Raw genomic sequence first — 14,906 nt, 5'->3', positions numbered from 1 at the left:
GTGCACATACAACGGCAACCTAAAGGAAGGGTAATTTTTTTTTCCCTGGAGAACTGTGCCTCTTGTTGGCCGAAGTGAAAGCCAATTACAATGTCCTCTATGGGGACGCAGCAAACAGAACTAGCACCAATACACAACTTCTATCTGGCGGCACATCTGCCATAGGCTTAATGCCATCTACCACCAGAACAGGGAGGTAGAGGATCTAAAAAAAGAAATGGTGGCATATGTGGAGCAAGGTCCGCGACAAACTCTACAAGAGAGAGGCAGAGGAACCCAACAACACAACAACCCTTAGTGCCCTGGAAAGGGAGGTACTAGCCATAGTTAGCCCAGGAACAGCGACTGAAGTCAGAGACCGGGGACATAGCCTGCAGGCGGTGAGGTAAGACTAGACACCATACCGTTCCATATAACCATCGTCTCTCTTCCAGACGGACATGTAGTGGGACTTATGCAGAGACAAGCTTTGGGTTAAGCCAGGCTTTATTCACAGCCAGAACCGAGGTCAGGAAATTAGTGTTCTAGGCTGCCTTGTGAACCAGTTACAAGCATTAATATGTTGGCCATTCCTGGACACAATCATCTTGGGGTGTAGGGAACATGCATGGAAGGCAGTCAAAAGAAGGGCAGGAGTTCAGGGCAGCTGATAAAGCCTCTGCAAATCACATATCTGCTCAATGAATGTCTCAGCCTGCACTGTCAGGGAAGTGTTCCACTGGTTGTTGATCCCTCTTCTCTAACAATAATCAGTGAGTTGGGTGGTCATATCTATCTAGCACATCAAATGTGTCCCTGTCAGCCCCCTTTGGGCCTGGATCCTGCTACGTGGCTTTATGTGGCCACATACCAATGTCTGCCCATGCTCATGTCACATGTTATCTCCTTATGCAAATGGTCAAGCTGCCCAAGGCCAAGCTCCCAAGAAGGAGGAAAGCCCAGTGTCACCAACATCACCAGAGCTGGAAGAGGAGAAGTGGAGAGGACTGAAGGCATCAAGGCAGAGGAGGAGCTAGAGGGGCAGGATCTCCCAGGCCCCATAAAGGAGCAGCTGGGTAAAGCAGAGAGCCCTGTAATAGATCCAGGCCACCCTGAGGAGGCCGACCTATTCCTGGTGCGCACCACTCATGACATCCACCAGGAACAAGACCTGCTCAAGGAAGAAGTCGCGGGGCTCCATTGATGTCTCGATGCCTTCATTAGGGAGGTGAGCGCCAGGAGGATGTTTCGAGGAGGAATGTCCCTTGCTCCACCTCCCTGTGTAACAGCTAAGCAACGTGCCCTACAGGGCATCCAGTGACCCTTGCCACTTTTCTCTACCAGCTCCTCAGACCAGCCACATCACCAGGCCCCTCTTCCATCCCTCCCAGGCTACACCCCTTAGCCAGCCTCCCCACCACCACCAGGATCTCCAGCAGCCAGGCCTCCACCCCTGGGCCCTCCAACAGCCAGTCATTCACCAATTGAGGAAAGGGTGGGTGGGGACTAGGGCCATCTGTGGCACATGCCTCCCTTCCCAAAGGCCTCATGGCATTGTGCTAGAAGGGACTCTGCCTCTCTCAACGATCTTGCTATGCATATCACTGTTTTTCCTTTGGATCCACCACCTCATGGGTGGCCTATGGCATTTGCTACCACCAGATAGCAACTTGGCTATTGGCTCTGTTCTGTCAGAGTGCGTCCTCGTAGAGGACATTGTTTTAGTGGGGGGGGGGAGGGGGAAATGGGTAATTTTTGTTTCGTGTAAAGACAGTTGTCAAATTTTTAATTTTGTTACTGGTGCAGGGGAGGGGGGAATGAGTATAAATATTGTTTGTTTGTTTTAAGGATATTTGGATGGTTTCTTGGATGAAATAAATATGTGAGAACCTTTTGCTGTGTTACTGTGTCTGCATCAATTCTTCTCTCACATGCTGCTCTCTGTGTTGGGTCTGTTTCTGAGGTGCCTCATCTCATCTCACTGTAACATTCCTCCCTGCCTCAGGGATGCGGCGCCTCAGGGCAAGGTTAATGCAGCATGCTGTACAGCTTTTATATACTGGGGTGTGCCTGTGCAGCTCCCCCCCTACCCTCTACAACAGATCAGGGAATAGAATATCATTGTACCTTTTCAGCTTCTCCCTGTGGGTGCACAATGGGATTCCCAGCCACATTCTCAAGGGACAGCCATGGTCACTAGGGTTTTCAACTGAACCCAGACTCCCCTGACAAGGTTGCTCCAGCCTTAGGCCTAACCCCATTGCATGCAGGGACTTGCACTTCTGCTATCCCCATTGCATTCCCTAAGAAAAGCCAGACTAGGGAGGAAGTGACGTCAGCACTGGGTGATGGCCGCTTGATCGCAGAGCTCTGATAGTACCAGAGCTGAAGCACGGCTTTCCTCTTGGAATATTAAGCGTTTCTTCCCCAAACACAAATTTGAGGCTCCCTGAAGGCATGGCAGCTCAGAAAAGGTTGGCGAAGTTTAAATACACGTCGGAGACTCCGGGTACGGGCAAGAACGTGGGCCTGAAGGTGGTGACACGAGGTGCCACAATGGCGGCTGTTGATTCCAAGTCCGACCCTGACCCCGAGGAGCCACTAGTGAGTGATTCCAAGCTCAACAAGCGAGACTTTGTGCGATGTTTTAAGGAGCTGAAAACAGAACTCATCACGAAAAGATGAAGTATTCAAACAGCAGTAGCCGAGCTACATGAGGAAATTAAGGAGATCGGTAACCGGTTAGCAGAGACTGAGGAGAGGGCAGATGCTATTGCGGAGGATATGCAGGGCCTTCATACGGCCCTCAAAAAAGAACACCAATTGAGAGTAGATCTGGAGTTCTTGGTGGAGGACCTGGAAAACAGATCCAGACGCAGTAACTTGCGTTTTAAAGGAATCCCTGAAGAGGACCAATTTAAAGACTCTGTGAAAGTAGTGCAGGAAATCTGTGAAAGTAGTGCAGGAAATCTGTGCTTTTATACACATGCAAGGTAGTAGTGCAGCAGAGATACAAGGCCCTGAGCACTTTGTTATAGAAAGGGCACAGGCCCCCAGAGAGGAGGATTGCCCAGAGATACTGTCGCCTGTTTCCACGAATTTACTGTTAAAGAGACTGTCTGGAAAAAAGCCCGAGGATTGGGTGACATTGTTTGGAAAAATTGCAAGCTGAAGGCTTTTCAGGACCTGGCCAGAAAGACTCTTCAGAGACGGAGGGACATTAAGGAGATCACAACATACCTACAAAAGGCTAGGTGGCTATACCCATTTGGACTACAAGTGACAGTGGGAGACAAAACTCGAAGGCTCCAAACACCAATGGGGGCCTGGAAGGTGCTGATCAAGATGGGATGCACAGATATGCCCAGAGAGGAAGCTGCAGCACAGCACCAAAATCAGGGAACATCCTCAGTGGAACAGAACTGTTGGAAGAGAGTGGGGGGGAGAAGGGTCGTCTCTCCCCACGAGCAGCAAGAACGGGACCTGAGACGGGAGGAAGTGCCTGAAGTAGGACAATTGAAGTTTGAGAATTTCTTTACTAAGGGGGCGTTGTGGCTATCTGGGGTGTACTGTATTTGAGATGGGGGGAGAATAAATGAATAGGTAATGGGAGGAGGGGGGAAGCCAATGGGGGTTTGGACATAGAAAGCGGGCCTTTGGTGCGGGCTCACTTCCTTCGAGACTTAACTGGCGGGAGAGGGTGTTGGCCGGTTGCAGGGGGAGTCAGAAGTTAGAGGGGGGTTGGCTGGGCGGGTTGCGGGTAGGGTCATGGAATGTGAATGGTCTAAATAGCCCAGGGAAGAGAAGTATTATCTTTAGAGAATTGCGCAAGATGAAATGGGATGTGGTTATGCTGCAGGAGACCCATATTCGGAAACAGGATGTATCTTTAATTCTGCATAAGGGTTTGGGAGAGGGCTTCTCGCTGGCAGACCCTAAGGGGGGGAAACAGGGGGGCTGATCATATATGTCAAGGAAAGCTTACATTTTGTTAAGGAGCAAGTGAATATGGAAAAGGAAGGAAGATGCAAGGATTTTTTTTTTACTCTATTAGATCAGAATTAATCTCTTTTGTGAAGGGCAGGATTGTAATGGGGGTGATTTTAATTTTCCTGTCAGAGTGATAGACCACTCTAAGGGAAGAAGCAGGGGTGGGTTGCATACTAGGAGGAAGTTCTACAGAATAAGGGAACTTGATCTGTTAGATGTTTGGAGATTACAGCATCCTGGGCAGAAAACCTTCTCTTTCTACTCGCATGCGTAGCAGACATATACTAGGATAGATGCGATCTGGTGTAGCCGAGCATTGTGGGGGGAGGTGCAAAATTCTGAAATTGAAAGTATACATGCCTCAGATCATGCACCGGTATGGGCTTCTCTGCGGGGGTTGGGAAGGGGTGGTACTGGGACCGTGTGGTGGCTTAATGAGTCGTTGATAGAGGAAGAGCGGGATTGTCAGGAACTGTGGACAATTATAAAAGAGTATCTGGATTTTAATGATAACGGGGAGGTTTCGGAAGGGATCCTCCGAGACGCTCACAAAGCTGTAGTACGGGGATATCTCATTCAAAGGGGGCTCAGCAAAAGAGGGAGTAGGGGGGCACACGAATTATTGGTACGTCAGCAGCTGGCCCGGATTGAGGCATTGCATCAGGGGAGGGGGAACCCTCAGAATGTTACAGCGCTTCTTAAGTGGAGATCAGAATTACAAAAGATACAGATGAGAAAGATGGAGTATCATAGGAGACTGATGCAGCAAAATTTTTTTACTCTTCTTGCAGGTCTGTAAAGGGCACCAACCTCCCGTCTACCCATATTTGGCCTATGGATGTAAGGCCCTTTTTGTTTCCAAATTCTGTAAACATTATCCACTGCCCCCACGGGACATCCCATAGCGGTCTGTATCTTCATACGGCTAAAGTATTTTCTGCCGGGTCAAAACATCTGTCATATAGCGTTCTATGTTTGTAAGGGAAAGTGCACGGCCGGGGGTGCCTGCCCTATGCATGTCAGGCGTTGACTCTGGGGCGCCCATATTATAGTACCTAAATGTCCTAAACTCAGCCAATGTCTATTTGAAGCCAGGGTTTTGCATTATCCGTGCCCCATTCTGCCTACACCCGTAGTTGTGCAGCCTGATGATAAGAGTGTAAAATTTGGGACTCCCATTCCCCCCCCCTTTTGGGTTGGAACATAATGTCCGCCCGCACGCTTGGTGGCTTATGTTGCCAGATGTATGCAAACATTTTTCGATGAAGTTGGCGAAAAAATTGTTTGGGGATTGGCAGGGACAACGCCATAAATAGGTACAAAATCTTTGGCAGAATCATCATTTTTATGGTGGACACTCTTCCTAACCACGACAACTCTAGTCCCTCCCAGCGCTCTAGCTCAAGAAATAGTTTGCGAGTTTTAGAGGGGAAACTAGCCTCAAATAAATTTGTCAGTTTGGGTGTGAGATTGATACCCAGATATGTAAGCGAGCGAGTGACCCATCGAAAGGGATAGCTCTGACGGAGTGATGACTCCAGCTCACTAGGAAATCCCAGCCCCATAATCTCAGACTTGTCCATATTCACCCGGAACTCTGAGAGGTGCCCATATTTATGCAGGCTCTGTATCACTTGTGGCAATGAGTTCTGGGGGCTGGTCAGTGTGAGTAATATATCATCTGCAAATAACATTATCTTATGGGTCTCCGCTCCCAGGGTCAGACCATATATGCCTGAGTGTTGTCTAATGGTCTGGGCCAGAGGTTCCATGGTCAGTGCGAATAACAATGGGGACAATGCACATCCCTGCCGGGTTCCTCACCATAGCTGTATCGGTTCTGAACAAGATCCACTGATTCGCAGGGATGCGATTGGTTGCTTATATAAAAGTTTAAGCCACGAGGCAAATCGTCCCGTTATACCCATATGAGCTAGAACTGAGAACATAAAAGACCACTGGACCCGGTCGAATGCCTTTTCGGCGTCAAGTGATAACATTAGCATAAGCTGTTTTGTGGTTCCTGCCTCATGGATCAGATGAATCGCCCAGTATGTGTTATCAAATGTCTGCCTCCCCGTTATGAAACCTGTTTGGTCGAAGTGTGCTAGTTTCGGCATCACCCTTTGCAATCGCCTAGCTAGTATTTTGGTAAATATTTTATAATCTGACCCCAATAAGGATATCAGTCGATAGGAACCACAATTCTGGGGATCTTTTCCTGGTTTCAATAAAACTAGGATATTTGCCAACCGCCACGAGTGGGGTAACTCCGATTGGAGCTCCATCTCATTAAACACTTGGACCAATATCAGCACTATTAACTTGCTATAACATTTATAGAATTTGTTTGTAAAGCCATCAGGCCCCGGAGGTTTCCCAACTGGCAGGTCTCGTATAGCCCAAGTCACCTCTTCGGTTGTGATTGGAGTTGACAATGCCTCTCCCTCCACCCCTGTCAGCCTGGGGAGTGTTACCTGTTCGAGATAGGCTTGAGTCTCTTGCGGCTGTGTGATTTCTTCCGCTCAATAGAGCGCATTATAGAAATTATAGAAAGCTGACTTAATATCTTCTAGCTTTGTACAGTTTTTCCCCTCAGCATCGTGTATAGAGTGAATGTAGGAGTTTATAGCGCGTTTTTTCAATTTATGTGCTAGTAGTCTCGAGGCCCTATTTCCAAACTCAAAGTGTGCTTGTCAAACACATTGCAGGTGTTCAGCTACCTCCGCCAGTTGCAATTCTCTGAGCTCCATTTGAAGTGTGTGTATTCGATTTTGGGTATATGTAGATGTGGGCTGTCGATTAGCCTGTGACGTGAGTGTGATTAGTTCTGCATGTAGTTTCTGTGTGTGGGCTTTTACCGGTCTTCTCATATGTGCCTGTAGCGCATCTTCCCTCTTATAACTGCTTTAAAGCTCTCCCATAATAGACAGTGTAATTAGGACTCCCTTCTTTGTTTTGTCCTTGTGATTAGATGCAAAATATATATGTGGGAGCTTACCACCTTGACACAGATGCTCCTTAGCCGGGAGCAAGTGTGTTTCCTGTATAAATGACACATTCGCCTTTAGACATGGTATCTCTTTAAACATAAGTTGGCGTTTCGTGGGGGAATTTAGTCTCTTAACATTAAGGGTCATGCATTTTACTATACTCATCTTGTGGTCTTAATGGGACTCCTATGTTCTTCGCTCTCTGAGGATGGCTGGCTAATTTATGTCACTCTGCTTCCGGTCATTAATTCTTTTTCTCTACGCCTACGTTTAACCCCCCCCCCCCTTCCCAGCCAGTGGACACACCCATGGTAACTGCATAAGTGTGCCTCAAGGGAAAAACGACCTCACCCCTCACAGAAACATGAATTAGTAGCTAACGTACCACCAATTTATAACATTTCTAATCTAACTCGTTAAATGGGCTAATAGCCCCAACTTACAAATATGTTGTATACCTTGCTGGGCTTTCTATTAATTTTGGACCTGATAGTCTCAGTCTCTGACTGTTCTTCCTGTTGTAGAGTACCTAACCAGGCTTGGTTTGCATTGTGTCAGTTCTTAACTGTCTCTTCTGTTCTTTTTAGACGAGAGTCCGAATGTTGCCGCTGAAGGCGCCCCTTGCCTGTTGCCACTCTTTGCCATCGTGGTTTAGTTGGTTTTAACGTTTCAGGTTGTCAAGCAGAGTTGTCTTCCTTAGCGACTGATCCTTCTGGAAATATCTCCACCGCCTCCTCTATTTTCTGTACTTGATAAAGTTTACCCTCCTTGTAGAATTGAAGCAGAAAAGGGATGACCCCATCTATATCGAATCCCCTCGGCATGCAAAAATTGAGTGAAGGGTTTCAGATCTGCTCTGCTTTTTAGGGTATTTGCTGCCAGATCTTGATAGCATTCTATGGGGTAGGAGTCCCATTTAAAGTCTGGTGCTACCCGAGAAGCCTGCATAATTTTCTCTTTTAGTTTGAAATCACTGAAGCAGGCTATGAGGTCCCGCGGTTTATTTGCCCTTGGGGCTCCCAGTGCTTGATGGGCTCGCACTATCTGAACCTCCAATGGTTCTTTATTGATCTGTATCTCTGCTAGTAGTGCACATGCGATCTTTTGTATGACCGACTCGCTGTCCGCATACGTTGTCACTTCCAGGAGCCCATGGAACCATATGTTGCATCTCCTGCTTCTGTTCTCTAAATCTTCCAATTTTTCCCCACAGCTGTTGCGTCTCTTGCTTGGTTTCCGTGACTTGCGTGGTTAGTACCTGCAAAGTTTCAGCATGGTCATCTAGCCTCTCTTCGGTTTCCGCTACGCGGTTACCCAGTGCTCCGATCTCCCCTCTCAGGTCCGCCCCCAGTGCTGCAAGGTCTGTGCGCACTGCTTTAAGGTCAGTTTTTCTTTCTATTAACCAAGCGCGAATTTCATGGAGTGATGTTTCCTCCTGTGCCTGGCCATCCCCTGACTCAAACAGAGGTGGGGAGCGCTGTGAGTGTTGCATCGTTTGCGGGTCCGGCGGTTGGTTCTCTAGGGCGTCCCCGTGTTTGCTCGTGGTTGGGCCCGAGTACGCAAACGCCGCCAAATCGATCGCGGGGACTTGGGAAGTCATGCAGATTTGTTCTCCCGACTACCCTATGTGGTTAGCATCTCGTAGTTAGCCCAGGTTATTCTGCTTTGATGCGGTGGTCTCACTTATCGCTCGGGGATTGCCGGAGCTCGTGGCTCAAGCTGCCATCTCTGTTGGTGACATCACTTCCTCCTTGCACCCTTTCTTTTTTTCTGCATTCTCACACTTGTCCCTTATATGTCTCATATATATATATATATATATATATACACATACATACACACACACACACACACATAATCAGAAAGTGAAAGCTCTTACCTTCCATCTGGAGAGAAGGCGACACTGTGGACAGGTTTGTGAAAATGAAACTGGTGCAAAACGGACTTAGTCAGCAGACTGATCAACAGAGCAGCACCTTCTGCAAGACACACACACAGAACATCCTTTATGCTGAGAAGTAATGGTGACTTCCTTAGCAAACAGAATTACGAGCAGACAGATCAGGAGAATATTCTGAAAGGACACCTCTTTGCTATGTTCCATTCCAGTAAAAATAGACTTACACAGTCTTAAATCTTAGCTTAGTATTCTTGCTCATGTGGCATTGCGTATAATTATGTTTATGCAATGCCACATGAGAAAAATAATTCTATGTATTAATCAAAAATTAATTTATAAAGTTGAAAAAAATGTATAAAGCTTAAACTGAAAAAGACCTAGTCCTAGGATAACTACATCAAAAGAGTTTTAGAACATTTCTCAATATAATACTTTTATATAGAGGAGTGGCCTAGTGGTTAGAGCACTGGTCTTGCAATCCAGTGGTAGCCGGTTCAAATCCCACTGCTGCTCCTTCTGATCTTGGGCAAGTCACTTAACCCTCCATTGCCTCAGGTACAAACTTAGATTGTGAGCCCTGGACAGAGAAATAGCCAGTGTACCTGAATGTAACTCACCTTGAGCTACTACTGAAAAAGGTGTGAGCAAAATCTAAATAAATAAATACAATGCTTTTTATTAAAAGGAGAAATGATGTCTTCCTTGATAATTTTCTTTACTTTAGTCCTACCATACTACTTTAGAACTTGTGGATTATGTCCTTTGACCAGCAGATGGAGACAGAAACTAAGTAGCTCTGTGTGAGTCACCACTTGAGGGCACCGTGCAGCCTTAGAATGGCGCTCATGTTCACACTTTAGGTCAAATGTCAGCACCATCTAGTACCTGTTCCTATTCTCTCGTGGCACCTTATGCCTGGAATCGTCTTCCTGGACCTATACATCTAGTTCCATCTCTACCTGTTTTCAAATCCATGCTGAAAACCCACCTTTTCACTGCTGTTTTTGGCTCTTAGCCTCTACTCATTTGCCCTCCCCTTGCTCCTTCCTTCCTTCTCACCCAGTACTTCCCTCACCCGTAACGTCTTGTCTGTCTGTATTATTTAGATTGTAAGCTCTTTTGAGCAGGGACTGTCTCTGTGTGTCAGGTGTTCAGTGCTGCGTGCGTCTGGTAGCGCTATACAAATGCGAATAATAATAATAATAATAACTGTATCAGGAGCTATGCAAAAAACTGAAGAGGAACTGTGAAATTGAAGATAGAGGCGAACAAATCAAAAATGGAAGCTATTTCTGCAATTCTACACCTGTTCTTTGGCTCACTGATCTCATCTCATGGTTTCCAGTATCATCTCTATGCTGATTACACCCAGCTGTATCTCTCCACACCAGACATCACCGCGGAAACCCAGGCTAAGGTATCTGCCTGCTTATCCGACATTGCTGCTTGGATGTCCAACCGCCACCTGAAACTGAACATGGCTAAGACCGAGCTTATCATCTTTCCACCAAAACCCACTTCTCTTCCTCCATTCTCGATCTCAGTTGATAACACCCTCATCCTCCCCATTTCATCCGCCCGCAACCTCAGAGTCATCGTCGACTCCTCCCTCTCCTTCTCTGCACATATCCAGCAGACAGCCAAGACCTGTCGCTTCTTCCTCTTTATCATCAGCAAAATTCGTCCTTTCCTCTATGAGCATACCACCCGAACTCTCATCCACGCTCTCATTACCTCTCGCCTTGACTACTGCAACCTACTCCTCACTGGCCTCCCACTTAACCATGTTTCCCCCCTTCAATCCGTTCAGAACTCTGCTGCACGTCTTATATTCCGACTGAACCGATATACTCATATCACCCCTCTCCTCAGGTCACTTCACTGGCTTCCGATCAGATACCGCATACAGTTCAAGCTTCTCCTTCTTACCTACAAATGCACTCAGTCTGCAGCCCCTCACTACCTCTCTACCCTCATCTCCCCGTACGTTCCCGCCTGAAACCTCTGCTCACAGGACAAATCCCTCCTCTCAGTACCCTTCTCCACCACCGCCAACTCCAGGCTCCACCCGTTCTGCCTCGCCTCACCCTATGCTTGGAACAAACTTCCTGAGCCTGTACGCCAAGCCCCCTCCCTACCCATCTTTAAATCCCTGCTCAAAGCCCACCTCTTCAATGTCGCTTTCGGCACCTAACCTTTATACCTTTCAGGAAATCTAGACTGCCCCTACTGACTGACTGTCCATTTGTCCTTTAGATTGTAAGCTCGTTGAGCAGGGACTGTCCTATGTTAATTGTACAGCGCTGCGTAACCCTAGTAGCGCTTTAGAAATGTTAAATAGTAATTCAATCAGGCCTTTAGTGGATGAAGTAACTAACTTGTTTGTCTCACACATACAAGGATAGTGAAAGGGCTGAACATATTTATCCACTCCTACCCTAGCTGAGAGAATATTTAATCACCTCTCTCACCTCATGTGCAACTTTCTTTAAAATTAGTTCCCTTATTTTCTATCTATATATTCCATCTTCACTTATACCCTATGTTGTCTATTAAATGTTTATTATGTATTATGTTGAACTGTAAGTAGTATACTATGCCATACTTTGTATTGTTATTTGAACACTTTTACTGCTATTTCTTATGTTTGATTTATTCCTACTGTACACAGCCTTGAGTGAATTCCTTCAAAAAGGCAGTAAATAAATCCTAATAAATAATAAAATAAATAATAATATTCAACAAGAGAGGGTTTCTGGACTGATCTGCTAGGACTAAAGGAGAGAAAGTTATCCTTAGCGTCCATATCAGACCAGTTAGAACCTGTAGGATGTAGTAATGCAGTTCCCAAATAGAGTAGGGCTTGAAGCCTATATCCAAATAAGGCCTAAACCAAGAAAAGAAGGCCAACATGGGTCACATGTTTCATGAAGGGACTTCTTCAGGGAGAACTGAAGATGTATCAATTACTAGTCATTACTGTTTTGGTTAACGCAACATAAAGGTGGCAACAATAGCACTGTGCAGAAAAAAAAACATGAAATCTTTTAAAATAGAAGGGAACCAAATCACTACAGCATGCAGCATGTTATGAACAATTTTTTCAATTTTCAGTAAAATTTATTAGAATTATTTTTGAAATGTATGTTTTGGGTTTTGTTTTGTTTTTTTAATACAGTTACCAAAGCAGTGATGACTGTTAGTGGACACCTTTTTATTTCTTCCTGAAGTCCCTTAACAAAAACATGGGACCACGTCAGTTTTTGGAGATGGTGAAGTAGTTATTTAGAAACATTAAAAAAGGAAGGCACATAAAGACCATACGGGTTATCCAGTCTGGCCATCCATGCCATCTACTATCCTTTCCTCTCTCTTAGAGATTCTATGAACTGTATCTGATTCCAAGAAAGCTTGGAACAAGTCTTCATCTCCACTTGAGGGCATATTGACATCTTTAAGTCTGTTCCCATACTCTTTATGATGAAGACCACTGACCATTTTAGTAGCCACCCTGTGAACCGACTCCATCCTGTTTATATCTTTTCGAAGGTGCGATCTCCAGAATTGTACACAGTACTCTAAATGAGGTCTCACTAGGGACTTACACAGAGGCATTATCAACTCCTGTTTCCTGCTGGCCATTCCTCTTTCTAAACATCCAAGCAACCTTCTAGCTTTCCCCGATACTTTTCTACCTGTTTGGCAACCTTAAGATCATTGCAACCTTAACATCACTGCACACCCAAGTCCCGCTCCTTCTTAGGGGGTCTTTTATAAATGCTACAGACACCCATATATTCCCATGTGTGTCTTTAGCGTTTAGCTCGTGTTAATTCTTATCACACACTAAAAATGCTAGCGTGCTTTAGTAAAAGGATCCCTTAGTGCACAAAAGCCTTCACCCCTTTAACTGTACCCCTCCCTCGGCTTTTTGTTGCCCTAACGCATGACCCTGCATTTCTTAGCATTAAATCTTAGTTGCCAAATTCTGAACCACTCTTCAAGCTTCTCTAGTTTCCTCCTCATGCTATCCATACCATCAGGGGTATCTACACTATTGCAGATTTTGATATCATCCACAAAGAGGCAAACTTACCAGACAGCCCTTCAGCAATACTGCTTACAAAAATGTTAAAAAGAACCCGCTCAAAAACCAAATCTTGCAGCAAACCACTGTAGTAACATCTCTTTCTTCAGAGTGAGCTCCATTTACCACTACCCTATGTTGCCTTCCACTTAATTAGTTCCTACTCAGTCTGTCACTTTAGGGGCTCATAGCTAGGGCACTTAGTTTATTTATAAACTGTCTCATGGAAATGTGTCAAAAGTTTCACTGAAATGTAAGTACATCACATCTAATGCTCTCCCTCGATCCAACTCTCTGGTCACCCAGTGAAAGATAAAATTTGTCTGACAAGAGCTGCTTCTAGTGAAACCATGCTACCTCAGGTCCTATAAGCTACTGGACAGATATCTCACTATTCTCCATTTTAGAAGTGTTTCCATTAGTTTACTTATCAGAGGCCAAACTAACCGGCCTGTGGTTGCCATTTTGTGGAGAGGGACCACATCTGCCTTTAGGATGACTCCAGACTCTAGAGAAGCATTGAAAAGCTCAGTGGAGTCGTCAGAACTTCTCCAAGTTCCTTCAGTACCCTCAGATGTATGCCATCCGCTTCTATCGCTCTGTCTACCTTTAGTTTAGCTAGCTCCTCAAAACGTGTGGAAATCCCACTGAGCTACATCCCATCCTTGGTCTTGTTCAATTTAAGTATAGAACACATTCAACTGTACCTTCATCCACAAGCACTGCCAGGTTTCCATCTGGAGACAACCCCACACACACAATATTGTGACATGTTGCAAAAGGTAGCGTCTCTGACTTGTTACTGCAAAGGGAAACAAATGTACAGATAAGGAAAAAAAAGTCTCTCAACATTCCTATTAACTTTCCTATAATTTTATTACAGCCCATCTAATATATACAACAAGTATATGAACAAATTAAAATAATTTCTTAAGCAGACATACACATTTATACCAGCTACATAATAAGCACATATTTCCTGGCTTATTTTATACTCATATGCATGTACTGTACTTTATAAAGTGTATATGTAAACATTTACCCTGACCGAGTGGTAGCACTCCCAGAAATGGGGTTGGTAGACCGGTTAACATATGCATAGAGGCTGTATCCATATACTTTTATCCAGGGCTTGACAAACAAAACAATTTAGACCCGGCAGCAGGCCTTCTAATCTTCCACCCTCCCCTACCCACAACACTCCCAAAACTTGAACACAAGCAGCACACCTCTCCCTTGGCACCTCTGATGCTTGCACCCAGATATGCAACGCTGATGACAAGCAGCAAAAAGGACATCAGGTCACAGACTCCTTTTCAGCCGCCCAGTACTGATGTAAAATTTGAACCACATGTGGCTTACAATCATCAGTTAGAAGATGTTACATTCTTTTGTAATTATCATTACATTACAATCAATGTTCAACATTTGTATCATGATGAAAAATTAGATCCATATCCTGACTCAAATACTATCTGAGTAGAATTTGCAGGCCCTGCATCTGAGGAGCCAATATGAAGACAAAACCACAGACAAAGCCAGGTTTTGACGTAAAGGGGAGCATACTTTTGTAAAATAAACGCTGGCGGGAAGACAAGCCACAGCATCCCAAATTTCCCAGTGAATTAATGGGAAAATTAGGTTCTTACCTTGGTAATTTTCTTTCCTTTAGTCATAGCAGATGAAGCCATTACGTATGGGTTGTGTCCATCAACCAGCAGGGGGAGATAGAGAGCACTCAACTTTTTACAATGCCTCATGGCCAACCAGCTCCACTGCCTCTTCAGTATTTGAAGCTTCCAAAGCAGTATGGCAAACCGCAATGGGAATAACATGAACTTTCCTCACAGCAAACGACGGGCCCCTAAACAGGGAATGAACACATCCTCCTGGAGGGAATAAACTCGTCCTCCTTATTGTATAATTGGAGGGGATACACGCAACCTCCTGGAGGGAA

At 45.4% G+C, this 14,906-nt stretch overlaps 1 protein-coding gene across 1 annotated transcript in view; it reads right to left on the bottom strand.

The window, feature by feature from the left end:
* PWP2 (PWP2 small subunit processome component) overlaps positions 1-14,906 on the bottom strand; it is a 308,991-nt gene that overhangs the window by 276,469 nt on the left and 17,616 nt on the right. The window contains exons 3-4 of the mRNA XM_030203767.1: positions 13,657-13,751; positions 8,842-8,941 (exon numbers count right to left, since the gene is read on the bottom strand). Coding sequence (XP_030059627.1) covers positions 8,842-8,941; positions 13,657-13,751 — 195 coding nt within the window. The remainder of the gene's footprint in view (positions 1-8,841; positions 8,942-13,656; positions 13,752-14,906) is intronic.

This window comes from Microcaecilia unicolor, chromosome 5, assembly GCF_901765095.1.
Source record: "Microcaecilia unicolor chromosome 5, aMicUni1.1, whole genome shotgun sequence".
In the NCBI taxonomy this organism is placed as follows: Eukaryota; Metazoa; Chordata; class Amphibia; order Gymnophiona; family Siphonopidae; genus Microcaecilia; species Microcaecilia unicolor.
The sequence above is the reverse complement of the archived record's forward strand: the minus strand, read 5'-3'. Positions and strand labels throughout refer to the sequence as shown.